Source organism: Oncorhynchus kisutch, linkage group LG10 (assembly GCF_002021735.2).
Source record: "Oncorhynchus kisutch isolate 150728-3 linkage group LG10, Okis_V2, whole genome shotgun sequence".
Lineage (NCBI taxonomy): Eukaryota > Metazoa > Chordata > Actinopteri > Salmoniformes > Salmonidae > Oncorhynchus > Oncorhynchus kisutch.
In genome coordinates, this window is record NC_034183.2 from 49,412,365 (window position 1) to 49,440,043 (window position 27,679).

The window sequence follows — 27,679 nt, forward strand, 5'->3', positions numbered from 1 at the left end:
ATTGTATTCATTAGTCATGTAGCTACAGAATTCTTAATTTTTTTCTGAAACGAAACATGATTGAAGAACATAGTAATTACAGTGAAAACTAAAATGTTGTTATTTCCTTTCCATTCCAGGTTTACTGCTGGCGGACCTCATAGAGAAGTATTTTGTCTCACCTACCCTTTTCCGTGTCATAAGACTGGCCAGGATTGGTCGAGTTCTGAGACTCATCCGAGGAGCTAAAGGCATCCGGACACTGTTGTTTGCCCTGATGATGTCACTTCCTGCTCTCTTCAACATTGGGCTCCTACTCTTCCTTATCATGTTTATCTTCTCCATTTTCGGAATGTCCAACTTTGCGTATGTCAAGAAGGAGGCCGGAATAGACGATATGTTCAATTTTGAAACTTTTGGCAACAGTATAATTTGTCTGTTCATGATCACAACCTCAGCCGGTTGGGATGGTCTCCTCTCACCCATTCTAAATAGTAGAGCTCCGGACTGTGACCCGGACGTGGAAAATCCCGGCACAGATGTAAGAGGCAACTGCGGCAGCCCTGGTTTGGGAATTTGTTTTTTCTGCAGCTACATCATCATGTGTTTCCTTGTTGTGGTCAACATGTACATTGCCATTATCCTCGAGAACTTCAATGTGGCCACAGAGGAGAGTGGCGACCCTCTGTGTGAGGAAGACTTCGAGATGTTCTACGAGACCTGGGAGAAGTTCGACCCTGACGCGTCACAATTCATCGCCTACGACATTTTGTCGGAGTTCTGTGACACGCTTAAAGACCCGCTCAGGATCCCCAAACCCAACGCAATCAAGCTGATCACCATGGACCTTCCCATTGTCCCTGGGGATAAGATCCACTGTCTGGACATCCTGCTGGCGCTGACCACAGAGGTACTGGGAGAGTCAGCGGAGATGGATGCCATGAAAGAAAGCATGGAGGAGAAGTTCATGGCCAACAACCCCTCTAAAGTGTCATACGAGCCAATCACCACCACCCTGAGGCGAAAGCAGGAGGAGGTAGCAGCTGTTGTTATTCAGAGAGCCTATCGTAAGCATCTGCTGAGACGTTCATTGAAACTCGCCTCCTACAAGTACCGCGAGAAGAAAGCGTTAACCAAGGAGGACGAAGCGCCGCCAGAGACGGAGGGAATGATTGCCATCAGGATGAACAAACTGTATGGAAGCCAACAATCACTCGGAGTGGATGAAACAGTTGTAGATATGGATTCTCATGAAAAACGGGAGAGCAAAGAACTGACAGAGACACAACCTCCTGTGGAGACTACTGAAGAGCCACTGCCTGTGGAGCTTCAGAACGAGATCATCTTGCACTCTGCCCCCTTTGTCATCCCGGCCTCAATCCATATCTCACAGCTGAAAGAGTCCGATGTTTGAATAGCTAGTGCAACCAATGGATAAACACTGCATCATCGTGGTCTTCTGTCTTTGACGATGAGACTGCTTGTTCATCTCCAAAGTCCAACTTTGGTATGTTTGGCTTGGGTCAGAGACAGGGTTCTCGCTAACTAAGACTCTGAGGGACACATTGAGCCCAGCCCACTGAATCAAAGAGATGATGATAGAACGAATATAGCAGTCAATTTAATTGATGTTGATGATGATAACCTGGAATGTATTGACTGAGAAAGCATAGCTATTGTTGGCAAGACAATCACCAAAGCCTGAGCTGAAAGTTTTGGGCCCATTTATGGATGTAAGCCCAGTTGTGGAAGCAGACCCCTTGTAATATATAGTTGAGATCAATTGAGAATGAAATAGCCTAAGAGATAGGTAGCAATGTGTAAGATAACAATAAGTCAATAAACCTCCGTCTCGCAAAAATATACCTTTCAGTCCCCTGAAAGTAATTTAATAAATATGTTCCTTTTCGTATTTTCATGCCTTTTTTTAATTCAAGATGTATTCTTCCAATCAAATCTGCACTTGCAACGTTCAATTGCAACAAAAAAAGGCGAACAATGTTCTCAGCTGTATCTTCAAAGTTGAAATATGACTCCAAAAACAGGATTCTCAAAATGTATTGTAGTTTTTTCATATGAAATTATGACTTTTGGTACCTCTGTCATTTTAACCGAAACTTTTATTTCTGCCCTATCATTTCCCAAATACCTGTACAAGAATGTCAAATAAAAATGTTAAATATATTTTTCAGTGAATACAATTGTATTTTGAAAAGTTATTATTTGTTTGGTTTGACGTATTTGGCCAACACTTTTGTGTGTTAATTGTAAGGTATTAAAGCAAATACTCACACTGGGATGTACAGTATATACAAAGTATTTTATATATTTTTTTACCCAAAATATATTTAATAATAAATATGACCTGTGCCTTTAACATATTAAATGAGAAAACACTTTAATTAATGAAGGTTTAGAAAACAGATGGAGAAATAATTAGCATTTGCAATAATCAACTAATTCTGCTGAATAACACTTAATTTGTCAAATTTTTACAAGGTCATTTTTCTTTTATTGTCGAATTTCTTAATTTTCTGTATATTTCCTTTGATTTGATTTTTAAGGTAATTTACTTTATTTTTTCTCATTGTAGTAACACAAGTAACCTAACACAAGTACTACTAACAGTGTTCGGTTTTTAATCTGCAATTATTTATGGTATTAAGCAGTATGATGATAGAAATGAATAATTACATATCTTCACAATAGGTGCACATGCTGAAAATGTACTGGTCTGTTTATTGGAACATGGGGCTTTGTAACACCAGAGTTGTTGTTTTGATTTTCACAAGGGGCACATACTATATGTGTTAACTGAGTCGCTCCGGATAAAATCGTCAGCTAAAATGACCATACAAGTCTTAACACAGAAATGTCTTAATCATGGGAATGCAGTAGGACAGCACCTTGCAACATCATTTGTACTATAGAATGAAGCCTTGTTAGGAATGCAGTTTATTCATTAGAAAGTGTCATGTTAACTACTTTTTAATGATATTTTAATATCAATCTCACCTAAATGTGTGTACAGTATCTTACACAATCTCTGTTTGGAGAGGCACATTTGACTATTGATACTAATACACTCCGATTAGCGCAATCAAGCACACTGTGATTTCTTTGGAGACTTGTATGAGAAACACATGGATTAATTACACATGCATGGAACCAGCTTGAGTTAGTACTACAATTCCTAACTGCACCATCAAATGTGTGTCCGTTTGCGTTTTGAAAACAGCGTGTGGAGGACAATTTAGATCACATATATACATGTTCTATTTATTTCAGTGATCCAATAATTCTAACCAATTAGCATTTCATTACAAGGGGGTCTTGAGTTTGAATTAAGGACACATACTAAGTTAGCTTACTAAGTTAGCTTACACTGCTTACATTTTGTACAAGCTCTTCCATGTTTGTTAAGCCAAGTGTGCCTATATGTCAGTGCTACCTACAACAGCAGTTCATCCACAGGTGAGAGGGGTTTGCCTCTAAATCAGGTTCTATGCACAGTGTGAACATTCAAGCAGAGGACCTTGGAATTGTGAAATGTAAATGACATATATATCATGCACCATTGTTTACAAAAACTAATACTGTGTGAAAGAAATAGAGAAGGATGTCATATTGTATTTTTTTCTTCCTGAGGCTGAATGCGTGCTGTCAGCGTTGCCTGTAAATATTGTATGTTCAATGCTCAATTGTGGAGTTTTTTGTAGATTGTATTATCGACATAAAGAGCATTTCATTCATGTAATGATAAACTATAAATGCAAATACACAGCGGTACATATTGTGCTTTAAAGCTTTACTTTCTAACAATTCTAATACATTTCAAATAAAAAAAGAAATATGGTTTTGGGTGCTCTGCCAGTTGCATTGTATTTCTAAAATATTTTGGGAGGGATCTTTGTGATGTCTTTGTTCACAGGCACACTGTATATGCCATCTGCTGGAGAGCTATGCATGTCACAACTTGACTGCCTGAAATGAGTAGCTTTCAGTTATCTCACTTTTACGAGTCACGACATCTTTGTTCCCGGTTACGATCAGTAGCAATTTCCAGATGTGACGTTTTTCCTCTGGAGTACAAGAATATATGTAATCCCTTAGGCATTTGTGATTTTGTAGATTTAGTTAATTTCTCTATTTCCTTTGGGCAGTGCTTAACCAGCAGTCAGATATCTATTTAAACCTATAGTGTTAGGACTTAGTTCACAGTCCATAAATACTCTCTCACCTTATTATCGTGCCTCAAAGACATTGATTAGATAGTTCTCACAGCCATACCATAGCTTTATCTGTCATTGTAAAAGACTTACAGTATACGGATGCACTAAATGATGAATGTATAACTCAACCCAAGAGAAACGTAATTTATAATTAAACAGTGGTAGAACATTTAGTTGGTTTCCTGCCAACACTATCAATGCAGCATTACGTTTCAAAAACAAAATAGAACGCTGTGTTCCAAGTGCTGATCTCTGGTTGTGTTCACTTCACATGAAAAACATTAAGCCGTGCCTTCAGGATGTCTCACCCAGCAGGCATATGACTGCAGCAGCAGCAGTACTGTAATCAGAACCCGTTGGGTTTGGAGCAGTTGCCCTCCCCTCTTCCCCAGACACATGTACAAGCGCACAAACACACACACTCTCTCTTTTGGTCTCTCTCTCTCTCTCTCTCTCTAACCAGGCCCTTCCTTTAGGAGACTGGCGGGGGCAATGGGGCCTCTGGCTGGAAGTGTCTGCCGGACTATTCCTCTCCGAGTTCCAAGCATACAGCACAAGTCAGGGGTCATCGGTGCGTAACGACCTTAAGACAGCGAGGGTCTGTGTGTTCCACATGTCTCTCTTTAGTTTGCAAGACCAGGAGTGGGACCACGACTATAATGTTACACCCATTCACTCCTCAAACTGACTGACCAATCCTTGGTACACATGCCGAGCTTGGCCCTATGACCGACCAGGAGGTCAAGGAGATTAGCTACAGATGTTATCTACATGCTTGTGATGACTGGAGGGAAGGGGCTTGGGTGTGGTGACCATAATGAGCAAATCAAATTCTATCACATCACACCTGCCAGCTAATATACCTTACTAGTCTAACTATCTGATAGTGTCATAAATGTGTTTCAAAATACAAAAAAATGGTGCCATTATCATGTTATCCTTTAATTTAAAGGATCAATTGCAAGATATGTCATGTATAAGTGCTTTATAAAGGGTTAGAGAAAGCCATTTCAGTGTAACTTTTGTTTGTGTAGTCTATATGTTTTCACTTCACAGTCACTGAGCTGTGAGACTTTTCCTTACACTCACTTAGGACAAGGTTTAGTTTCAAGTTTTATTAGTGGTTTGTGCAGAATAAACATGGTATACACCATCCAATGAAATGCTTCTGGCCAGGTTCCTTCTTGACAATGTAACAAGAATAAGAAATAACAAAAGACAAGAATGCGAACATAAAGTAAATGGCTCAGTAGAAAATAATCTATATTTTAGCGTAAGTATAATACAGGAATGCACAAATTGCAGTACAATATTTACACATGTATGAGAGAAGGAAGAGATTTGGGGGGGAAATGTTTAAATTGTGCAGTATTAAATCTGAGTCTGTGCAATAGAAGAGGTTGGTAACCACAATTGTGATGCGTGTGCGAGTTATTGCATTGTGTGCTAAGGGTGCAGAGAGTGAGTACAGATGGTCAGTTCAAGTGTTCAACAGTCTGATGGCTTGTGGATAAAACTGTCTCTGATCCTGTCGGTATCAGACCTCATGCTCTGATACCATCTCCCCGAGGATAAGGGAGTGAACAGCTTGTGGTTGGGGTGTGTGGGGTCCTTGATGATGCTGCGGGACTTCCTATGGTACTGTTTTAGTAGATCTCCTGGATAGGTGGGAGCACGGCCCCACCGATGTACTTTACGTTTTTATAGCGTTACGCTGACGTGTGTGTGTGTGTAAGTGTGTATACATGCTTGTGTGTGTGTGATTGGGGGGGGTAGCATAGCCAGAGAGTGCCGTGGATTTCGCCCAATGTAGTGAGACTAGTGAAGCACTGGCAGGGCTTGTCCTGTCAACACGTGGAATCTTCTTCAAACCAGAGTCCCAGCAGCTTCCTGGGAGTCGCAACATGAGAGGAGACAGGTGTTTTGATGTAAGACTGAGGGGGAGGGAACGAGGAAGGGGGGCAGACCAGTGGGAGGAAGGTTAGCGTGTGGAGAGGGAAAGAGAAAGGGATCAAGCGTTCTAATGTGAGTTATAGTCGGGAGGGAGAGAGAGAGAGAGAGAGAGAGGGTGGGGGGGGGGTGTTAGTGAGGAGGGGTGAGAGGATCAGAGGAGAGGGTAAGAGGGTATGTCCCCTCTGGGACCAGCTGGTGCCCAGTCCTAGATCTCCGATGGCAATTAGGGTCAGAAGTCAACCAGCTAGTGCATGGTACACACTGTAGGTACCATTCCGGCGCTCTGATGAGACGTAAAAATGGCAGCCATAAAACATGACACCATTTAAAACCCAACCACATGTCTACTACGAATTAGGGGCAAATATAAAAAATATATAGAAAGTATAAAATACTTACAGTGCAGTAACAATTGACTTTGTGGAGTGAAGCTATGAAATACCTTACACTCACTCTTAGAAGTAAAAGTGCCTGGAAGAAACTTTTGGGTTTAGTGATGGGAGGGGTAAAAATGTTTTCCTTTTTAATCATTTATTGTAGAGGTGGCCTCTTATCAGATTGGAGGCGGGCTTTCAGATAATTATTTATCATCGCCCGCATAAATGTAATTCCTGTTCATCATATTAAGTTTGTACACTGCAAATGTAAATGTTCCTTGAATATTTATGCATGTTACATATTGTGATATAACATGAATAATATTAACATTGTTGATTGCATACAGTAATAAAGTGGTAACTATTACAACTTTGGGATTTGCATTGGCTCTTGAGGAACTTATTGAAGCTAGAAAGTTGTCAGTGTTCAACCTTAACATGTGATGACAATACAACTGAACAGATGAACAGAAATTACATTTACTCTAACGGGTGCTCCCCCCCAAAAATCCACACCCTTACTAAGCCACTACCCCACTCCAGGGTTCCTCCAGAAACCCATTGTTACATTGAACCATTAAAGGTTCCTCCCAAGAACCCCTCAACTAAACAAAGGCGCAAATATGAACCGTTTACTAACAATGGTTCCTTTACGAACTCCAGAGGTTCCTTGAGGATCTCCAGGGTTTCTCGAGTCACAACTTGTTCTAGTGTAGGGGACAGATGTTACAAATGTAGCAAAAATGTAAGCTACTTCAAAATGTTTTAGCTTGAAACCTCTACGGGTCTGTGTCCCTCTACCGGGCCGGTTGAGCTAATGTGCACTAATGTGATTAGCATGACATTGTAAGTATCAGCAAACTTTCCAGGACATAGACATGTCTTATATTGGCAAAAAACTCAAATTCTTGTTAATCTAACTGCACTGTCCAATTTACAGTAGCTATTACAGTGAAAAAAATACCAGGCTATTGTTTTGAGGAGACAACAAAACACTTTTATCATGGCAACTGGTTTGATACATTCACCTCTGAGGTAAATAATGTACTTTACATTCAGTAATCTTGCTCTGACTTGTCATCCTGAGGGTCCCAGAGATAAAATGTAGCATAGTTTTGTTTGAGAAAATCTATTTTTATTTACAAATGTAGGAACTGGGATTTACAGTTTGAACCCCTGCTGTCTCTGGCTCCACACCCACCCTGCCCGGCCATCTAGATGTGTGAAAGTTAGTGTATAAGCTAATGATCCATCATATATGACATTCCTGGGAGTGTGTAAACTTAAATTTTGTATTACCATATAAAAAATAATTGTTCTCTATATTTACTTGAAAATGTATAAATTGCCCAATTCGGAACATTTGGGCAGACCTGATACAAAATGTTGTCCAGTATTGCAACGCTTCACTGGATCAATCTGAAACTTTGCACACACACTGCTACCATCTAGTGGCCAGAAACTAAATTGCACCTAAACTGCAATATATTATGGCCTTTCTTTTGCATTTCAAAGATGATGAAAAAAATGTGAAAACACATGTTTTTTTGTTTGTATTATCTTTTACCAGATTTAATGTGTTATGTTCTCCTACATTAATTTCACATTTCCACAAACTTCAAAGTGTTTCCTTTCAAATGGTATCAAGCATATGCATATCCTTGCTTCAGGTCCTGAGCTACAGGCAGTTAGATTTGGGTATGTCATTTTAGGGAAAAATTGAAAGAAATGGTCCGATCCTTAATTATATAATTATTTAAGAAAACAACTTTAAGTAACAACTAACTCTTTACGTTGATCTAATTCATAATATCTGTATGTCCTAGGCCTATTTGCGGCAGCTTTGGATATGTATGGTCCACCGGGAGCAGATGAAACCTTTCCAGAAGTGACACTGGATGGCAAACTAAGATCTGTTTGATGATAGACAACACCAGACGCCGTTTCCTTTTTCCAACATCAACCCCGAATTATGTTATTTTTTTTTCAGATGTCAGGAGCAGCAGGAGTGAAATTAACAGTCTCAAATGTTAATAGGAAAGATACTTGATAGTTGTCTAAAATAGTTATTGGAGTCACTTCTAAAAGGGACACGACATGGCACCATACATTAACTTTGCACTTTCAGGAGAAGGTGGGCAGATGGGTGGGTGATGGTGCATGTAATAGAGACAACTGGAATCGGGATCATTCAACTCTACCCCTCCCCACGCCCCCCTTTCCTATTCATAGAATGAGTTATAAAAACGCACCCCTGTGGCGTGGTAAGGGAAACATAACCATTCATTAACGTGGAATGACACTGAACTCTTCCCGCTGCTTTGCAATCCCCATTAGTTGTTAAGGAAATGCCTGGGTGATTATCTAGCTAGCTTCCTACTCTACCACGTGACTGACTCACGCCCAACTCCACGAGTTTCATATCATTCGGGGCTCAGTCCTTGCATTGCATATCATTGTATTTGCAGGTTCGAGAAAAATGATAATAATAATAAATAATTTCATGCAATTCTACATCATTTTACATGACATGGAGACATTAAAAGTGTGTTTTTAAATATCACACAAATGATCAAAATGACAGGCCACTCTGACATACTGAGATCAATAAAACAAACAGCCCTGTCTTAAATGCATCCAATAGCATATAGGCGAAGGGAAAATAGAGGCACAGATTGTACAATATGAGGAAATTATAGTCCACCAACTTTCCAGTGGCACTCACTCATACAGTTTTTTGCATTTTGAAATATTGTGAAAGACCTTTTAACTGCTGCCTTCTGTTCATTGACGGTCACATTGACAGCCACAAATCAACAATCAGGTGTTTGATATTTCCTGCAGGCTGCCTAATTGCCGGATTCCCAACTGTAGGCTTTTATGCGCTGATGATGAAACAAAACACAATCAACAGCATTTGAAAAAAGAAGTTATTGATCATATGTGGCTAAATTATGCTCTTTGGTGTAGTGTTTTAAATGATTTAATTTATTTCTGTACAGACAGGAGTAATTATATAATTAGGAACATTTATGTAATGTATCTGCAGCACTTCTAGAACCCCTTACCACAGATATGTTTTCTTCCCTGCGTTGTTCTCTACCTGTTACGAGGTGCGGAGCAGGTGAACCCAAGAGCAGACTCAGACAAGGAGACTGGGATAAGGTAACCACGGTATTTATTGAAAAACAGGGGGAAGATGGGGTGCAGGCCAGGGAAAGCTTGGGCGGGTTACAGGGAGCCAGGTGCTGAGGCTGAGGCTGGAGTGAGGGGAGTTGGGGCTGGGAAAGCAGGTCTGGAGAGGAATCCAAGGAAGCAGTAGAGTGGTGGGTCCAGGACAGGGTAGCAGGACTGACGAGACGTGGGACTGGAGATAGGGACCAGTGTCAGAGCAGACATAACTGTAACGGAGAGGAAAACAGCGTCAGGCAAGGGAAAACAGGCACACCAAGACAACCGATTCTATGCAGGAGCAAATAGCTAAAACCGGAGACTGACTGAGCAGAGGTTACGATCTGGCAGCGTGGAAGTGGCAGGGCTGAGTATTTGAAGAGGTCTTGATTATAGAACAGGTTGCAGCTGATGGGGATCTGCTCTGCCTCCAGCACTCCTGTCTCCATCCACACAATCACACACACACACAATGGGGGAGTGGCAGCAGGTTAGGGAGACACAGGATGAGCAGTAGAGGGCGTGGCAGGTGCAGATGTAACACTACCCAATGCAAAATAACAAAAATGTTATAGCAGCAAAGAGGGGACCAACTCCATATGATTCTGTAGTGAGATGCTCGACGAGCAGGTCTTCACATACTTTAGGCCATGTAGTGTATACAAATACTGAACAACTCAATATGTCAAGAACAGAAACTACAAATCAATATCAGGAGCTGACATTTGATTTACATAAGAGTACTCACAAGGCAAAACCCTGCCTGCTGACCATGCACTTATCCTCTCTCTCTCTCCTTCATGTAGCTCCTGCTACAGTCTCTGGCACAGGGGACTGAATAGCATAGAAGGCATGAAGACATCTTGGCCTGGGACCAAACACTGAGAGACTCTAGGGGCCAGGGAGGATCGCTCTTTGCCAGGGGATGCGAGGGTGGGGGAGTATTGGTGTTTGCTACGGGGGCCATGGGCTTTTCCGCTCCAAGTCATTGTCAGGGTTTGAGGTTCAAGTTTCGGATGTGCATATCACCTTTGATTGCTTCAGGGTCTCAGGCTTGTTTGACACAGAGTGGCGGTGGGTCGTGTACCTTGCTCATTGGTGTTGAGCAGCTGAGGATGAGTGATATAATCACCCACTGGCACCTGGCTGCAGTTTCATTCCATAGAACAGTGTAGAGGTAGCTCACCTCTATCCCCTTGATGTAAATACAAGCGCTATATCTCGGTAAGTGTAACAAGACAACCCATGGGCACAGACGTCAGTTCAACTTCTAGTTCAGGTTGGTTCAGCGTAATTTCATTTCACAGAGAGGTATTATAGTGTGCCATTACACTTCCTACTTATAAGATCAGTGTGATGTGGCACAGAGGCCCAGTTGGAGTGAGTTACAACCACATCACACCTGTGATTTGTGATAACCCCATTAGCACATGCTGCTGTACATAGACATACTGCACTTAGTGTAGCTGTTCTTAGTAATAAGAGGGGAATCCAGTGTGAGGAATATGTGAATCCTGGGCTTGTTTATTTACATTCTGTCCTATAGTCTCACATTGTATGTTCCATTTCTTGCTCTGGTTATCTCTCCCTTAGCCTATAAATATTGTGCACTCTTAAAGGAGCACACACTCATTTAACATGAACCTCATGCACTCAGTCATGCCACACGTGTTCAAAGAATTTGGTAGGTTTAAGCCAAGGGAACCTTGATGGGTAGAACACTTCCCTACATGTTGTGTTATAGACATAAATCAATAATATACAGTTGAAGTCGGAAGTTTACATACACCTTAGCCAAATACATTTAAACTCAGTTTTTCCACAATTCCTAACATTTTAATCATCGTAAAAGTTCACTGTCTCAGGTCAGTTAGGATCACCACTTTATTTTAGGAATGTGAAATGTCAGAATAATAGTAAGAGAGAATTATTTATTTCAGCTTTTATTTCTTTCATCACATTCCCAGTGGGTCAGAAGCTTACATGCACTCAATTAGTATTTGGTAGCATTGCCTTTAAATTGTTTAACTTGTGCCAACTTTTCAGGTAGCCTTCCACAAGCTTCCCACAATAAGTTAGGTGAATTTTTGCCCATTCCTCCTGACAGAGCTGGTGTAACTGAGTTAGGTTTGTAGGCCTCCTTGCCCACACACGCTTTTTCAGTTCTGCCCACAAATGTTCTATAGGATTGAGGTCAGGGCTTTGTGATGGCCACTTCAATACCTTGACTTTGTTGTCCTTAAGCCATTTTGCCACAAATTTGGAGGTATGTTTGGGGTCATTGTCCATTTGGAAGACCCATTTGCGACCAAGCTTTAACTTCCTGACTGATGTCTTGAGACGTTGCTTCAATATATCCACATCATTTTCCTGCCCCATGATGCCATCTATTTGTGAAGTGCCTCAGACCCTCCTGCAGCAAAGCACCCCCACAACATGATGCTGCCACTCCCGTGCATCACAGTTGGGATGGTGTTCTTCGGCTTGCAAGTCTCCCCCTTTTTCCTCCAAACATGATGATGGTCGTTATTGGAGCAGTGGCTTCTTCCTTGCTGAGCGGTCTTCAGGTTATGTCGATATAGGACTCATTTTTACTGTGGATATAGATACGTTTGTACCTGTTTCCTCCAGCATCTTCACAAAGTCCTTTGCTGTTGTTCTGGGATTGATTTGTACTTTTCGTACAAAAGTACGTTCATCTCTAGGAGACAGAACGCGTCTCCTTCCTGAGCGGTATGACGGCTGCCTGGTCCCATGGTGTGTATACTTGCGTACTATGGTATGTACAGATGAACATGGTACCTTCAGGCGTTTGGAAATTCCTCCTAAGGATGAACCAGACTTGTGGAGGTCTACAATTTTGTTTGATTTTCCCATGATGTCAAGCAAAGATGCACTGAGTTTGAAGGTAGGCCTTGAAATACATTCACAAATACACCTCCAATTGACTCAGATTATGTCAATAGCCTATCAGAAGCTTCTAAAGCCATGACATCATTTTCTGGAATTTTTCAAGCTGTTTAAAAGCACAGTCAACTTAGTGTATGTAAACTTCTGACCCACTGGAATTATGAGTGGAATAATCTGTCTGTTAACAATTGTTGGAAAAATGACTTGTGTCATGCACAAAGTAGATGTCCAAACTGACTTGCCAAAACTATAGTTTGTTAACAAGAAATTTGTGGAGTGGTTGAAAAAACGAGCTTTAATGACTCCAACCTAAGTGTATGTAAACTTCCGACTTCAACTGTATGTATTGCTCAAAACAGTATCACACATTACTACCTATGCAGGACATTTTATGGAATATAATGTATCTTTCTTCTATAGCGTGATAATAACGTTCCAGAATCATTTCCACTTCATTTGTAAATGGGCTAATCCAGATCATTTGAAACATGTTAAAACATAAATGGGTATGAGGCCCTACAGCCGACTGAGTAAAATAACATAACGGAGAGAGTTGGTGAGGCTCCCCTTAGAGAAAGAACACGTGATTTCACACGTGGAAAATAAATCATATGTTTTTGGAACACTTCACACATATTACTTTACATGCTGTCGCGTGTTATCACATTAACTTCCCATAAGATCACGTGATCACATGTGTTTTTGGAACACTTCGCAAGGGATTACATTTTTTATTTTACCTTTATTTAAGCAGGCAAGTCAGTTAAAACCAAATTCTTATTTTCAATGACGGCCTAGGAACAGTGGGTTTAACTGCCTGTTCAGGGGCAGAACGACAGATTTGTACCTTGTCAGCTCGGGGGTTTGAACTTGCAACTTCAGGTTACTAGGCTACCCTGCCGCCCCGTGTGGATGTTGCATAAGGGTCAATAAGGGTATGAAGGAAAGAGAAGTTTAGGAACCACTGTGATGCAGTATGACTAAACCTAAACAACAACTGGACATTTTGAGTGATTTCTGACATTTTGCTACAGGCAATACATATCCCACAACGGGGCCAGATGATATGTTGGTTGATGGAATAAAATATTTATTGATACATGCTGTACATACAGTATTTTTGATTTGCTGGACTATCAAAAACAAGTCATCACTACATCCAGTCAAATGGCCAAAACTACCCATTGTATAATGCTCTTTTGAATGCCAGCTATCACATATTCAACAAGGTAATGTGGACAGTAAATACACTCGCAGCTGCCCTTCCAAAGTGATGCAGGTTAACAGATCGATTTCTGTTTTTCGCCAGGAAGGGATTAGGACAGTGCTGGGCCTAGCCTGACATTCAGCACGTCTCCGTGTCCTGAATACTGAATATGGACCTTGTTCACAACGTCTGTTGAATATGTTCACACCGGATCAGTCTTCTCCCCATATGCCACAATGACACGCATCAACCATGATCTCATTACTGTCATGACTATTGACCAGGTAACCTTTATAGGTGTCAAGACACAGTATACCTACACCTACCTGTGTCGCATCAACTCAACACAGTAAGGTTGTGCGGCACAAACAGAGTGAAGGCTTTGGGCTAGTAGCATTGTGTAGTCAAGCGCACATGCTGCTAGGCTGCAAGCATTCACATGTTATCCACTGAGATGTGTACTTTTTTTTTCAAAATTAAAAGGCACATCGATTTTTTACCCCAAAATCAATCAATCAATCAATGAAGTAAGGCCTACACACTTGCTCCAACAGATCGCTTTTATTGGGCTTCGTCGGGTATAACAAAGGCTCTCACACAAAAAGACAAAGCGGGGATTGATCAAGTGGCTGTTTATGTTATGTAAACGAACAAAAGACATACTTTGTAAGATGTGCGTCTCAAGTCCTTGATAGGTCCTTCTCTGTGTGTCTACCTTGAGGTCTGTGATAATACCATAGGACATTCAATTGACATTAAACAATCAAATATTGTTGCTAATAAAGAAGCAATATAATATATTTGTCAAATAATGCCTGTTATCTACAGTACCACAGCGGGAAGGCAGAATAACCGGCGTTGTTGTCAAGTTACAGGGGTCGTGTCTGTCTGTGTGACTGAGTGGAACTTTTGTTCATTCATTATGTCCTAGACAACAGAGGTTTGTGTCGTATGTGTTTTGACCGTCATTTGTCGAGTCATCGAGTACGTTTTTGTTTTTAGGAGTCACCTCTTCCCGAACTCATGGAAAAATTCATGATTGATTTGACGCATCATACTGATTGTTCCATCGTCACATACAAAAACAGGTCCCATCGGCGAGAGGTGGTACATGGAGAAAATCTCATGTTTCCTCCTGTTGATACATTAAAACATGTGTTCTCCATCTATAAAAACAGTGGCCCCAAACATTGGCAACATACTGAACCGACCACCACACTTTCAAGTGAAGTAATCATCCTTGGCAATCAGGAGAAAAAATGGGACAAGGTAAACCAGCTTTTATTTCATTTTTTTAAGTGGGAAGTCAGTGTACCATTTAATACCATTTAACTTTAACATTTAATCACTGAGGCAGGGGCCAAGAAGGCAGAGAAAGAGTGAACAAGTAATGTACTGCCATGAGGGTATAATCTACTTACACAGAACCTCTTCCTTTAACAACCTAACCATGTGATCTATTAGATTTACATTTGAGTTATTTAGACTCTTATCCAGAGTGACTTACAGGAGAAATTAGGGTTAAGTGCCTTGCTCAAGGGCACATCAACAGATTTTTCACCTAAGTCAGCTCAGCTCTCCAACGCTCTTAATCGCTAGGCTATTGAGAAAGATAGCAAATTGAGAATATCTTACTATTGAGAATATCTTACTAACATGTCGCAACATAATTTGACTTACTCGTTTTTATACATTTCTTATTTTCCTTCATCTCTCTTTTAGTGTTTCTGCTGATGCCAGTCTTACTGGTCAGTTGTTTCCTGAGTCAAGGGGCGGCGATGGAAAACCAACGGCTCTTCAACATCGCGGTCAACCGGGTGCAACACCTCCACCTATTGGCTCAGAAAATGTTCAACGACTTTGTAAGACAGCTTTTGAATCTTCTTTTGACACAGCGGATAATGTTTCAGAGGTGGTTCCTCTTCTTTGTAGACAAGTGTCCTCTTCACGCAAACCGAGCGGCAAAACATTCTCTCTCCCGTCTTTGTGATTTTGTGCAGGAAGGCACCCTGTTGTCTGATGAACGCAGACAGCTGAACAAGATATTCCTGCTGGACTTCTGTAACTCTGACTCCATCGTGAGCCCAATCGACAAGCAGGAGACTCAGAAGAGTTCAGTAAGTTACCTGGCTGAGACAATCCTCCATGATGCACAATTCCAACATGAATAATAGGGCATCTCAATTTGAACAAGTCATTAGTTATTGGGCAAGCAGATCCCCGATTGTCTAAACTCCATGGGTAAATATATACTGTAGATAAGCAGAACCAGCATCATGCATGGTGGAAATTAAATCTAGCCATGACAGGAAGTTTTAAATTGTACACTTAAAATCAACAGTAAAATGTTGCTATACCTCAGTGCCTTCAACTAAGGTAGGTAAAAACAATCACATATCACAGTCCTTGTAAGTAAAACCCATCACTCTCTAATCGGCGGTTTCTCTACGTCTACATTCTCCAGCAATGTTTATGTGGCATCTCAAGCTGTACAATTACAACTCAACTTCATTTTCTAATCATCTGTGGTTTCTCTACATCTACACACACAGGTCCTGAAGCTGCTCCATATCTCTTTCCGCCTGATTGAATCCTGGGAGTACCCTAGCCAGACCCTGACCATCTCCAACAGCCTAATGGTCAGAAACTCCAACCAGATCTCCGAGAAGCTCAGCGACCTCAAAGTGGGCATCAACCTGCTCATCAAGGTAATGGTCAATTACCATTTGTGGTGCCGCACTTTGTGCGTTTTTAACTCAAATACTTCTAGTAAGTTGAAGTCAGTCAATGAAAAGTCATTATTACTTCGAATGTCTATGTGGTACTAGCTCAAATCTAAATGAGGCACATCAATGATATTTTTTAAAGTTATAACAAATTAACTTTTAACCCAGCATGCTCTACTACAGGTAGATTTTTTGGAATTGTTTTTAATATCTGTGTTTTTGCACGTACAGTACATTGAGTGATTGATTCATCTTATGCTACACACAGATATATAACGTACATTTTTCTACATTTTCACAAAGATAAATAACATACAAGGAACCGGAATTTTGCAAACCTACTTGCAGGCCTGATGTGGCCTGTAAAACCATGAGTTTCAGGCCACTGTATTTGGGTAAAGCTACACCTCAAAATAAGGCATTATAAGATATGTAATATATTGTTATAAAGAGTTTAACTATAATGATAATGTTTGCCTAGAAATCACTTGAAGGCCAAAGGACTGAAAATGTATGACAACAAACATGATAACTCTACAATTCACTCAAAAGGCAAGGCACACTTGGAAATTATATTGGAGATATGGCTTAGTGGGGGTATTACAAAAAAATGTCAAACCCTCTACAGGGCGACTCTATAGGTTTGAGTAATGACTATAAAAATCACTTTAAGTGACTGTAGTCAGATTCTGTATATTAAGTGCAACGGTTTCCTCAAAAGTTTTGAGTAATGACAGCACATTGGGGGTTTACAATGTGGTTATTATCTTCCACTGACATGAAAGTGAAATACAACTATGCTTTCCTAGTTAGAAAGCATAGTGTAGGACCACGTATGCTTCTTCTCAGCAGATCTTTCAGCGCTTTACATCGTGACGGGTTAACTCACCTCATCGATCATCACTAATAGTGACTATATCAGTAACACCCCATTCAATGACTGAATATTGGCCCATTCAAGGACATTTATGCATGTGTCTTTTGCTATATGTGCTTGTAGAATGGCCAAATAAACAAGTATTGATATGCACACATCCACCCCACCATGCATCTCTCTCTGTCTCCCACAGGGGAGCCAGGATGGCGTACTGAGCCTGGATGACAATGACTCTCAGCATCTGCCCCCCTACGGGAACTACTTCCAGAACCTGGGGGGCGACGGCAACGTCAGGAGGAACTACGAACTGTTGGCCTGCTTCAAGAAGGACATGCATAAGGTGGAAGATCATGTTGCCTTCAATTGCATGTGCCTTCCTATATTTTCTACGGTGCATTGTTTTTTTGTGATCTCTATTGTGAAGTATCTTTGGGTCTTCAACCCATATGTTATTACTATTATTGTTCATTGATCAAGACTGGTCTCGAGAAAGTCCTGGTGACTTAGAACACGCACATTAAAATGTGTCAACTATAACCTATTCTTCTTGTCCCAAGGTTGAGACCTACCTGACCGTCGCTAAGTGCAGGAAGTCACTGGAGGCCAACTGCACTCTGTAAACGTGGGCCGGAGCGGCAGCCAGCAAGAGCCTGTCTCCAGGGTTCGGTTCCCCAGATAAAGATGAGACCTTGCCCTGCACTGAAGAGCATGTTCAACTGGGATTCTCCATTAGGCATGCTTTTTTAGTCTAGAGTAGATTTCATTTGGATCTGGTAGAGCCTGGCTCCAGGGGTTTTCAAGCATTTTGCATTTTGTTCTCTGAAATCAACTTTCTATGATTTTCACTCCATTACTCGGAGCTACCACTGATCCATGGACATTTTAGATTAGTACATTTATAGAAATGGTTTATAAATATGTCTTATTTAGATATATGATTCAAGGTGGTGGTGCCATTTATGTATACATTCATATTTAGGGGTGAAATGGGAACATGTAGAGCTCCAATCTTTAGGTATGTCCACAGATGGATAATATATTTTAAGAGTCATTTCCTTGAAGTATTTTCATTCCTTTATCTTACTGTTTGAAACGAATAGTGATTTGTTTTCAATAAACTTCTCTGCGGTACATGATCTCTTGGCTACTATTTGCTATCTTTCAAATATATATTTTTTTTACAAGTTTCTAGCCCCAACATTCCTATTGTGTCCCTTGGACAACTTAAGGCTGGATTCAATCCGTATCGCAGACGCTCCATTGAAATGTAAAGGCAATGTTCCCTGCGTTCGTGGAGACGGCATTCACCGCAAACGCTGCATATGTCAGGCTCGTTCGGGAAATGACCTTAAAGATGTTACGCTGTTCTTCGGCAATACAGATTGAAAACAGCCCATAGTCACGTACATTCGTATTGTACATAAATATCCCCTGTCTGTTGCCAATGTTGAATAAAGCTCAATTTGAACTTTGTCTGCTGATTGTCCATAGAGTTGGTTGTTATTATATAGCTCGGAATTTGAGGAAAGATATCCAAAGGAACATACATAAAAAGGCTGGTCTCCTGCAGGTGCCTAATATGTCAAAACACCTCATGTCAAAACAAAAGTCCTGCAAGTGCAAGCAAGCGATAACTTGTGCCAGACTTATTTTGACGGAGAGGAAGATGGGTATGCAGCAGACCTGTTCATTGACATGTTCCTTCAGATATTTTGTCTCAAATTCCACGCTATACAAAAACCAAACCCATGGACAATTGTCAGAGTAAGTTCAAATGGAATTTTATGAGGATGAGGATGTCAGAGGGATAGCGTCGGTGCATCGTGAATAACAAGTTCCATGCATTAAACATAATGAACATTTCAGTGTTATATGAAGTGAGTTGAGTCTTAGTAGTACCAGAATCTTATATTTACAAAAGCACCACACCACCTCACATCAACTCCCACCATAACTACATCTATGGACTTACCTTCAGTACTAGTAGCTGTGTTATAATTTACCATTCATCGTTAACGTCAATGCCATGAACAGTGGCGTACAGTGGATTCACGAGGCTCCCCTGCAAGGTACGAGCAAGACCAATTGCAAAGCCAGGGGGCGGGAAATAGAATGCGATGCTAATGTTAACATTTTTACCACAGGAACATTTGACCTTGTTGCCAACAGACAATTAGCCTACCAACCTCTGAATATATTGAGTCAATTATGGTTCTACAGGTATTTAAGGGACTTCAATTGTGAGCTAAAACGATTCGATTATTTTACTTTCCTCAGGTCTTCGATCATGGGCAACTTCAAACCCTTTGGTGGCCCCAACAAACTTAACCAGATGAAGGTGTGTCCCAGCACTCGCAATTTCATTGGTTACGCAGCTGTAAGCACTGCCCCGTGCTCGAGCTCATTGGTCGTGTTGGGTACAGAAAATCTGCTGTAGGGGTAAAGTCAGAGCTTTCTCAAATTCTTCTATTAATAAACTGTTGTTTAACATTTACAGCTATATCAACTGTTCGGTGGTCAAACTATTTTGTTGGTTGTGCCAGGTGAGGACATATTGGACGGAATGGAGATGCTAGATAGATACAACGAGAGGACGAGAAGGATGAGGGTTTCTGGAGTAGAGGAATATGGAAGGTGTGGACAAACTTGAATCTGGCCCGGTGGTGACAGGTCATGCAAGGGCAGAAGCTGATGCAATGTTTGATTCTGTTGGCGCGAGTAAGGTTGGTAAGAATGACTGGACCACGGTAATAAAGAAGAATTGAGCTAAAAGAGCTAAAGCGGAAAATGAACATCAGTTTCTGGTTGGAGTACCATTCATGAATAATAATGTCTATTTTTGAGAGACCGGTTTGCGATTACGAAGATTGTAAAGGACAAATTGAGAAAGGCGGAGTCAGTCAGAGTGACCAGGAGCGGTATGATGGTGATTTCATGTGTATCAAAACAGAAAAAGGGAGACAGCTCTGTGGCTCTATAAACTGTCAACATATGAAGTGGAGAGTTGTGATTTTCAAGAGAAGGGCACCGAAGAAAGGTGTCATCTCACTGGATATCGAGGCTTCACATCACTTTACCCTTATTGTGAAAGGAAAGAAGGAGGAGAAGTCTGTTCGATGAAGAGTCTCTCCTGACCCATGTAAAGCTGTGATACATGAGATGTGCAGTGCCAATGTATGTACAAAAGTAACAGCAATGTCATGCATGTAACATCTTTGGCCACGTGTCAAGTATTTGCAGATGGAATATAAGTGTTGAAGAGTCTGGGGATACACAATGCTGCAAATGTGATGGAAAGCATTTTCCAGAGTTCCCTGAGTGCCCTGTTAGGGTGAAGGAGGTCAAAGTAGCGAGGCTCAAGGCTGTCAATCAGGTCTCCTATGTGGAGACAGTGAACATTGTTGAAGGAGAGAGTAGAGATGATGAAGCTTTGGCAGTGGATGACAAGCAAGCAGCCTGTTGATATCATTCATCAGATAAAAGATCCTGAAATACTAATGGTGAAGAAGGTGGATTTTTGTTCCATTCATTGTGCAAGTGATTAATTGTACAGGACAAACTAATTAAAAAAATAGAAGAAACTGGATATCATTGTGAAAGCGGCAAAAAGGTTATTGGATCTTCAGGACTTCACAGCGGAAACATTGTTTTTTTTCAACCTTTCTTTTGCTGCATAAAAGTTCCCCAGTTTTCACCCCATACAGTAGGTGGCGGCATGCACCTCTACTGTGTGTTTTTGCGGACAGCCATAATAGCATAGAAGAAGAAAAAAATCTACTGCGTAACAAATGACGTTTTCAGCGCGGGGAAATCACAGGCTCTTTTTTTTTTTTTTTTTATCAGAGGCTCTTGTGCTGAAGTCATCGTAAACATGAACGTCATATCAAAGCGTCTGCAATAGATTGATTCATAATATCCTCCCGAAAAGACTTGACTAGGGGGGCATTAACACCAACCTGCAACATTTCGTGCAACACTGTTGGCAGAGAATAGTCGTAGCCTACAGTAATGTTGCTCTAGCCAGAATCCACTACTGCAATGGAGGTAGAGATGGACGTAAGAGTTCAGGGTACCTATTGAAAATATCAAAACACTTTTTGTCTGGAATATTCTATCCACATTTTCAGAAGCTTTTATTGAAGTTTAAGTCTCATTAATGAATTGCTAGTGATTAATACAGTAGTTATCTAGCTTAGTTAATGACTTGAGCATCGCCACACTTTTTTAATTCAGAAAAAAACGAGTGAGACTGTTTTATTTGTCATCATTACATACAGTGACATTAAAGCAATCTTAAGACTTTGTTTTGGACACATCTCCATTTTACAATTAACTTGCAGAACACTAATGCAACTTTGATACAAAATATTTGATAGGAGAGCAAGGTAGAATACCTAGTATGCGGTCCAAACACTTAAAAGACACACCCTATCCCCTCAGCCCTCAAATTAAGTGGACACTTCTGTTGACGTTTCATGACGTCAGACGAGTATACACTTGCAGGGCAAGGGGCGAGGAAGGGGAGCCAAGATGGCGTTGCTGTGAGGGAGTGTTTTCTCGCTCGTCAAAGCAACATTGAGGGTTAGGTGGTTAACAGTCTAATATTGGCTATCAATGTTGAAAGAAACGAACTACTTGTGTTAGCGACAGAACAAGTTTAGAGTTTGTTTTTGTCAAGTTGAATGGGAAGAACACGACAGAAAGACAACAGTAGACGGAATATCCAAGCCTCACAAAAGACGGCAATACAGTGACTGTTGGGCCTTTATTTGCCCACTGATCTGGGCTAATGTATGTTGTGTGTAGTTACTAAAAAAATAAACAATTGTTAACAATTGTATTAGCTATGATCACGGAATCACCCGGACCACGGAGCAGAATTCTTATTTACCATTATGAACATTACCCATGTTTTAGACATGAAGGATATATGTTACTTTTGCAATGATAACAAGACCATTAAAATGATTGTGATTTTATTCTTGTTGCCAAATACATTATACACAAACAAAAATTCCAGAATTCTATACCAAAATTACAAATGTTTGATCGAAATTTAATGATCTTGTTAAGACACTATCCCTAATGAACAACAAGAATAACATCTTCCTGAATCATGAGATTTTTTTTAGAGTAAATACAACTAGAATTTAAAATTTTATAGAAATTATTTTATTGATATTTGTTGTATGTTTTAGTACTTTGTTAATACCTGTGTTTTGTTAGACATGTTTGTTGTAGCAATGTAAGTTGTTGATTTCTGTATTATGAATTAAAAAATACAAATAAAAAACAAAAAGGCGCGAGGGAGGAAGGAATGTTTTTTTAAACGGACCACCCTTGGCCAGAAATTTGTCACTCGTTCTATGGTTGTGTTTTCAGCCACCTGTAGCTTGTGGGTGCGTTATATGCATCTTCTGTAACTTTGGACCACTGTATCTGGTAAAGGTGTGTCCCAATGCTGCCTTGGTCGAGCCAGGGTTTTATGCTCCAGTCAAGTACTTTTCCGCAGCCCAGGCATCTAAAGCACAGAGAGCCACACACGGAAGAGGCTTTTTACAGAGCTCTCCTTTGAAGGTAAAGGAACCGAGAGAAACTTACTCACATGCTGTAGACTATAGAGCCCCACAGTGGAGGTGTCATAATACCCATACAACCTAGCGGTCAAATGGGAAAATGGTTTCTCCACTGTTCATTTTTTCCCATAGTGGATTTTAGAAACCCTGAAAATAAGTCTTGTCTTGTCCAGATCATTTGTAGTTCTTTATGATAGCCACATTAGCAGCTAATTAGCATTTTGGGGGGTTAAATACAGGCAAATATATTGATAAAAGTCACCTTGTCCTTGTAAGGGATTTCCACCTCTTCTTCCGAAGATGAAAGGCGAAAAGGATCAGAGGACCAATATGCAGCTTGGTAAGTGTCCATGGTTCCTTTAATATGTAAACTTAGCTCATGAACAACTGATACAACAAAAACAAGAAACGTGTGAAACCCTAAACAGCCCTATCTGGTGCAAAACACAAAGACAGGAACAATCACCCACAAACACACAGTGACACCCAGGCTACCTAAGTATGATTCTCAATCAGAGACAACTAATGACACCTGCCTCTGATTGAGAACCATACTAGGCCGAAACATAGAAAACCCCAAATCATAGAAAATCAAACATAGACTGCCCACCCAACTCACACCCTAACCATACTAACTAAATACAAAACACAGGAAATAAAGGTCAGAACGTGACAGTCCTAGAGAGATTGACACGGTTATCAAATTGTCTCGCCAGGGTAAGCTTACACGAAACACAGCCATTATTTTAAGTGTTTCTAAAATCCCATATTTCTCCCATATGGGAGAAATTGGTGGGAAAACGATTCCTTGTTTACCACTTTGTGTTATGAGTATTGACTCATACTGCGGTACTCTATTGTACAATTTAGTGCTTGTAGTTCTCATCAAATCAAATATATTTATATAGCCCTTCTTACATCAGCTGATATCTCAAAGTGCTGTACAGAAACCCAGCCTAAAACCCCAAACAGCAAGCAATGCAGGTGTAGAAGCACAGATTATCAAACATAAATTCCAAAGAGATATCAAAATACTCTCCAAATTGATTTGATTAAATTGTATTATTTCATAAGACCATTTTTATGTGACATATGTGTATATTTTCAACCAAGCACTTTCCCCCCCATTTTAAAACAACTTCTAGGCCCCTGAGTAGTCTTTTTCTCATAAACTGCTGTGAACCATCACATTAACACTTGACCAATAACTAATACCAGACCTTGACCTGTAGATGGCAATGTCTTACCACTCCATGATGATTTGTAGACCGGCCTCTTGCTGGTTGACTCTGCTCTGCTGCACTTTCTGCCCTAAACACTGTTCACGGTGAAGTTATAACCATTGTAATGATTGACATTTACAACTGATTGTACATTCTACAGTCTGTTCTCCAGGTAAAGCTGAGCACAAAGCAGTACCCAAACTTCCTTCACAACTCCAAGCCACTGAGCCATAGCAAGTGTCAGGACTTTGCCAATCACTTCATGGGATTTAATGGATGGCGCACCCACATTGTTACAGTAAGGAGCAGCAATGCCCCCAGATTTATCTCTTTTATGTTCCAATACAATGTTATATTATGATACAACAGATACAATATTTGTTTGGTTAGGTGGGTGTAGCCAATGTGAAATCGCTAGCTAGTTAGCTTTGTGTGAGCAAGACATTTAAAGTATTTTTGTAAAAAACGATAGTCCAAGGTCTCGCCACCACTTGAGTATTTTCCCATACGGCTGATTGGGCACATCGTGTCATTCGTGACACATTGAGGCAAACATGTGATCATATTCTAGTGGCAAAATAACACTCAATATGATTTCAATATATAGGTTCAGGAATAGGGATGACACCGAAAGCAGGTATTAAACTGGCCCCGGGGCTAAATTATGAAAGGCCGTAGTATCGATAAGCTTCGACGTTATCGGTTCTGCTTTCGGTACTGGATACATTAAGAAAATACATTTCCCCATTTCTTATTGCTACATAAACGTCATCTTGCACATTGTATCTCACCAACCGTTTCTAATTTGCAATAAAATTAAGACATTCGTCTATGATGCATTTTCGCTATTCCCAACCCAGAAGAGAGCTCACTCTCACACGCTGCTCTTAATCAGTGACGATGGTGGAGAGAGCTACACGTTAAAGTGTGGTTACACTTCACCAGAGACGATGCTGACAATGCTCGTTGCCACACGTGCAACAAGACTTTTGCTCGTGTTTCCGCCCATACAAGCAATCTGTCCATGTACAGACAGAGTGCCTAGCTCGTAGTTCATCTCTCGTTGCCCGGTCTACGTTATGTATGTATGCTAGCAGCCTAGAGCCCACACACGGAGTTAAAACATTTATGCGAACATTGGTTCATGACCAAAAGTAACCATTAGCCAGCTGATTGTTTAGCTATGGGTGCGTTCATAAATTTAATCACCCATGTAAAGATTTTGCAACTTTTTTGTTAAAGTTGCAGTTGCAATGATCCATCCCACTCCTCCCTCTAATACCACTGGTAAAAGGCAAAGACAAGCCCAAAGCACCTTCACGCTGTCAGCTAGTGGGAGGATGACTGAGGAGAGGGTGAATGAGTGCCACCTAGCCATGACCAAGTTCATAGTGAAAGGCCTACACCCCTTTGCAAGGGCTTTAGGTAACAGTCTGTCAGTATATATATATATATATATATATATATATATATTGAGTTGTATTACTTTTTAGGATATAGTAGTATAAAAGGGTTGCATGTTAGTCCCATCTCTCCACAATACAATACACAACAACACTAATTCAATAATGATAATTCAACGCATGAAAACTATATTTTCTTTATTGTAGGGAGATGAGCAAGGCACTCAACCCTTCTCCCTCCATGAGTTACCTCAGTGACACATTAATTCCTACCTAGTATGGTGTTGAAAAGGCCAATGTGATCACTGAGCTGAAGGACGTGCCAAAGCTGGCAATCACATGAGATGGGTGTACCAGCCTCTGTCAGGACCACTATCTCACTGTTACAGTGCACTACACAAGCCAGGGCAGTGTAAAACAGAAGGTGCTCCACACCAGGGCAGTGTAAAACAGAAGGTCCTCCACACCACGGCAGTGTAAAACAGAAGGTCCTCCACACCAGTGCAGTGTAAAACAGAAGGTCCTCCACACCAGGGCAGTGTAAAACAGAAGGTCCTCCACACCACGGCAGTGTAAAACAGAAGGTCCTCCACACCAGGGCAGTGTAAAACAGAAGGCCCTCCACCCCAGGGCAGTGTAAAACAGAAGGCCCTCCACCCCAGGGCAGTGTAAAACAGAAGGTCCTCCACACCAGGGCAGTGTAAAACAGAAGGTCATCCACACCAGGGCAGTGTACAAATCGTAAACTGGGGGAGTAGAGGCAGAGGAGATATAGCCGACCAAGATTGTAGCTGTGACTGTTGATAATGCTGGCAATCTGGATGTTGCCATCAAGAGGCTACACATCCTAAAAATAATAATTGAATAATTGAATCTGGCAGCACAGAAAATCTACAAAATGACTTCCATTAATAAATGGGCAGCCCGAATCAGAGCAGTGATCGTGTGGTTCAAGACATCCTTGATGTCCAAAACAGTCTAGAAGGAAAAGCAGCAGCTCCTTGGTAAGAAGCCAGTTCAATCTATTAAAGTATTATTTAGAAATTCCCACGTTTAACTATTTAATTCAATATTCATGTGTGCGGTAATTAAATATATGTTGTTTTCAGGCCTTCTGCAACATTCACTCATCCTTGATGTCAAGACCAGATGGAACTCTATCTAATGAGCGACTCATGGAGCAGTATCCAGAGAACCAAGCAGCAGCCCTGATGTCAAGACCAAATGGAACTCACTATCTAATGAGAGATTCATGGAGCAGTATCCAGAGAACCAAGCAGCAGCCTTGGACCCACGACTGCGAACAGCAATGACCAAGGACAACCTGGACCGTCTGAAGGACGAGGACTTCCATAAGGCTGAGTAGTTTGTCCAGCTCATGAGAATCCTCTATACGTCTACACTGTGTCATGTGAAAAGAATGCCACCTGTGGACAGATCAAACCCATCCTCTAAAAACTGGAAGAGCACTTCACTGTGAAGCATGAAGATACAACATTTGTGGCAACCATCAAACAGAAGGTATGGGAGAACCTCTCCGAGCGCTATCAGGATGAGGACATTCAAGCCTTCCTGCATGAGGCCACAGCAATGGTCCCCAGATTTAAAGGTAGGCCGGTGAGTGACGCCACCTGGGACAGGCTGAGGAAGGCAACTGTTGAGGCCAATGTGACAGGAGCAACACCAGGGCTGTCAGAGGAGCCGGAGCAGATAAAAACAGAGCACCAGCAACAGGAGGAGGAGTCTGAAGGAGAGGAAATGGAGGAGACAGTCCCTCCATTGTACAAAACAACCAGTGTCTTGGAGGAGATGTTCTCAGAGTTGAGAGGGAGTTGAGGTTGACAATCTAACAGGACACCTCATCCCTCAGCGAGCATGTTGGGCTAGAGGTCAAGCTCTACAAATGCCTGCCTCCCATCCCCATGGTTGAAGATCCTGTGATGTGGTGGTGGGAGAATAGAGCTACTCTGCCCCTCCTCACGAACATTGCAGCAAGCTACCTCTGTGCTCAAGTCTCCACCACCCCTAGTGAGAGGGTATTTTCG

The 27,679-nt window shown here is 41.1% G+C and overlaps 3 protein-coding genes across 4 annotated transcripts in view; all 3 read left to right on the plus strand.

Moving 5' to 3' along the window:
• LOC109898299 (sodium channel protein type 4 subunit alpha B-like) overlaps positions 1 to 3,836 on the plus strand; it is a 59,037-nt gene extending 55,201 nt beyond the window's left edge. For both annotated transcript variants that reach the window (XM_020493228.2, XM_020493230.2), the window contains one exon: positions 120 to 3,836. In XM_020493228.2, the coding sequence (XP_020348817.1) occupies positions 120 to 1,393 (1,274 nt within the window). In that variant the 3' untranslated portion in view covers positions 1,394 to 3,836. The remainder of the gene's footprint in view (positions 1 to 119) is intronic.
• An 11,177-nt stretch (positions 3,837 to 15,013) lies between these two features.
• LOC109898300 (somatotropin-2) lies at positions 15,014 to 18,568 on the plus strand. The gene is made up of 6 exons (XM_020493231.1): positions 15,014 to 15,098; positions 15,552 to 15,691; positions 15,830 to 15,946; positions 16,382 to 16,537; positions 17,626 to 17,772; positions 17,990 to 18,568. The coding sequence occupies exons 1-6, from the start codon at positions 15,089 to 15,091 to the stop codon at positions 18,050 to 18,052; spliced, it is 633 nt and encodes a 210-aa protein (XP_020348820.1). The 5' UTR covers positions 15,014 to 15,088; the 3' UTR covers positions 18,053 to 18,568.
• Positions 18,569 to 19,719: 1,151 nt separating this feature from the next.
• LOC109897263 (RAD52 motif-containing protein 1-like) lies at positions 19,720 to 26,642 on the plus strand. The gene is made up of 4 exons (XM_031834969.1): positions 19,720 to 19,809; positions 22,815 to 23,009; positions 24,377 to 24,510; positions 26,570 to 26,642. The coding sequence occupies exons 1-4, from the start codon at positions 19,720 to 19,722 to the stop codon at positions 26,640 to 26,642; spliced, it is 492 nt and encodes a 163-aa protein (XP_031690829.1).
• The last annotated feature ends 1,037 nt before the right edge of the window (positions 26,643 to 27,679 follow it).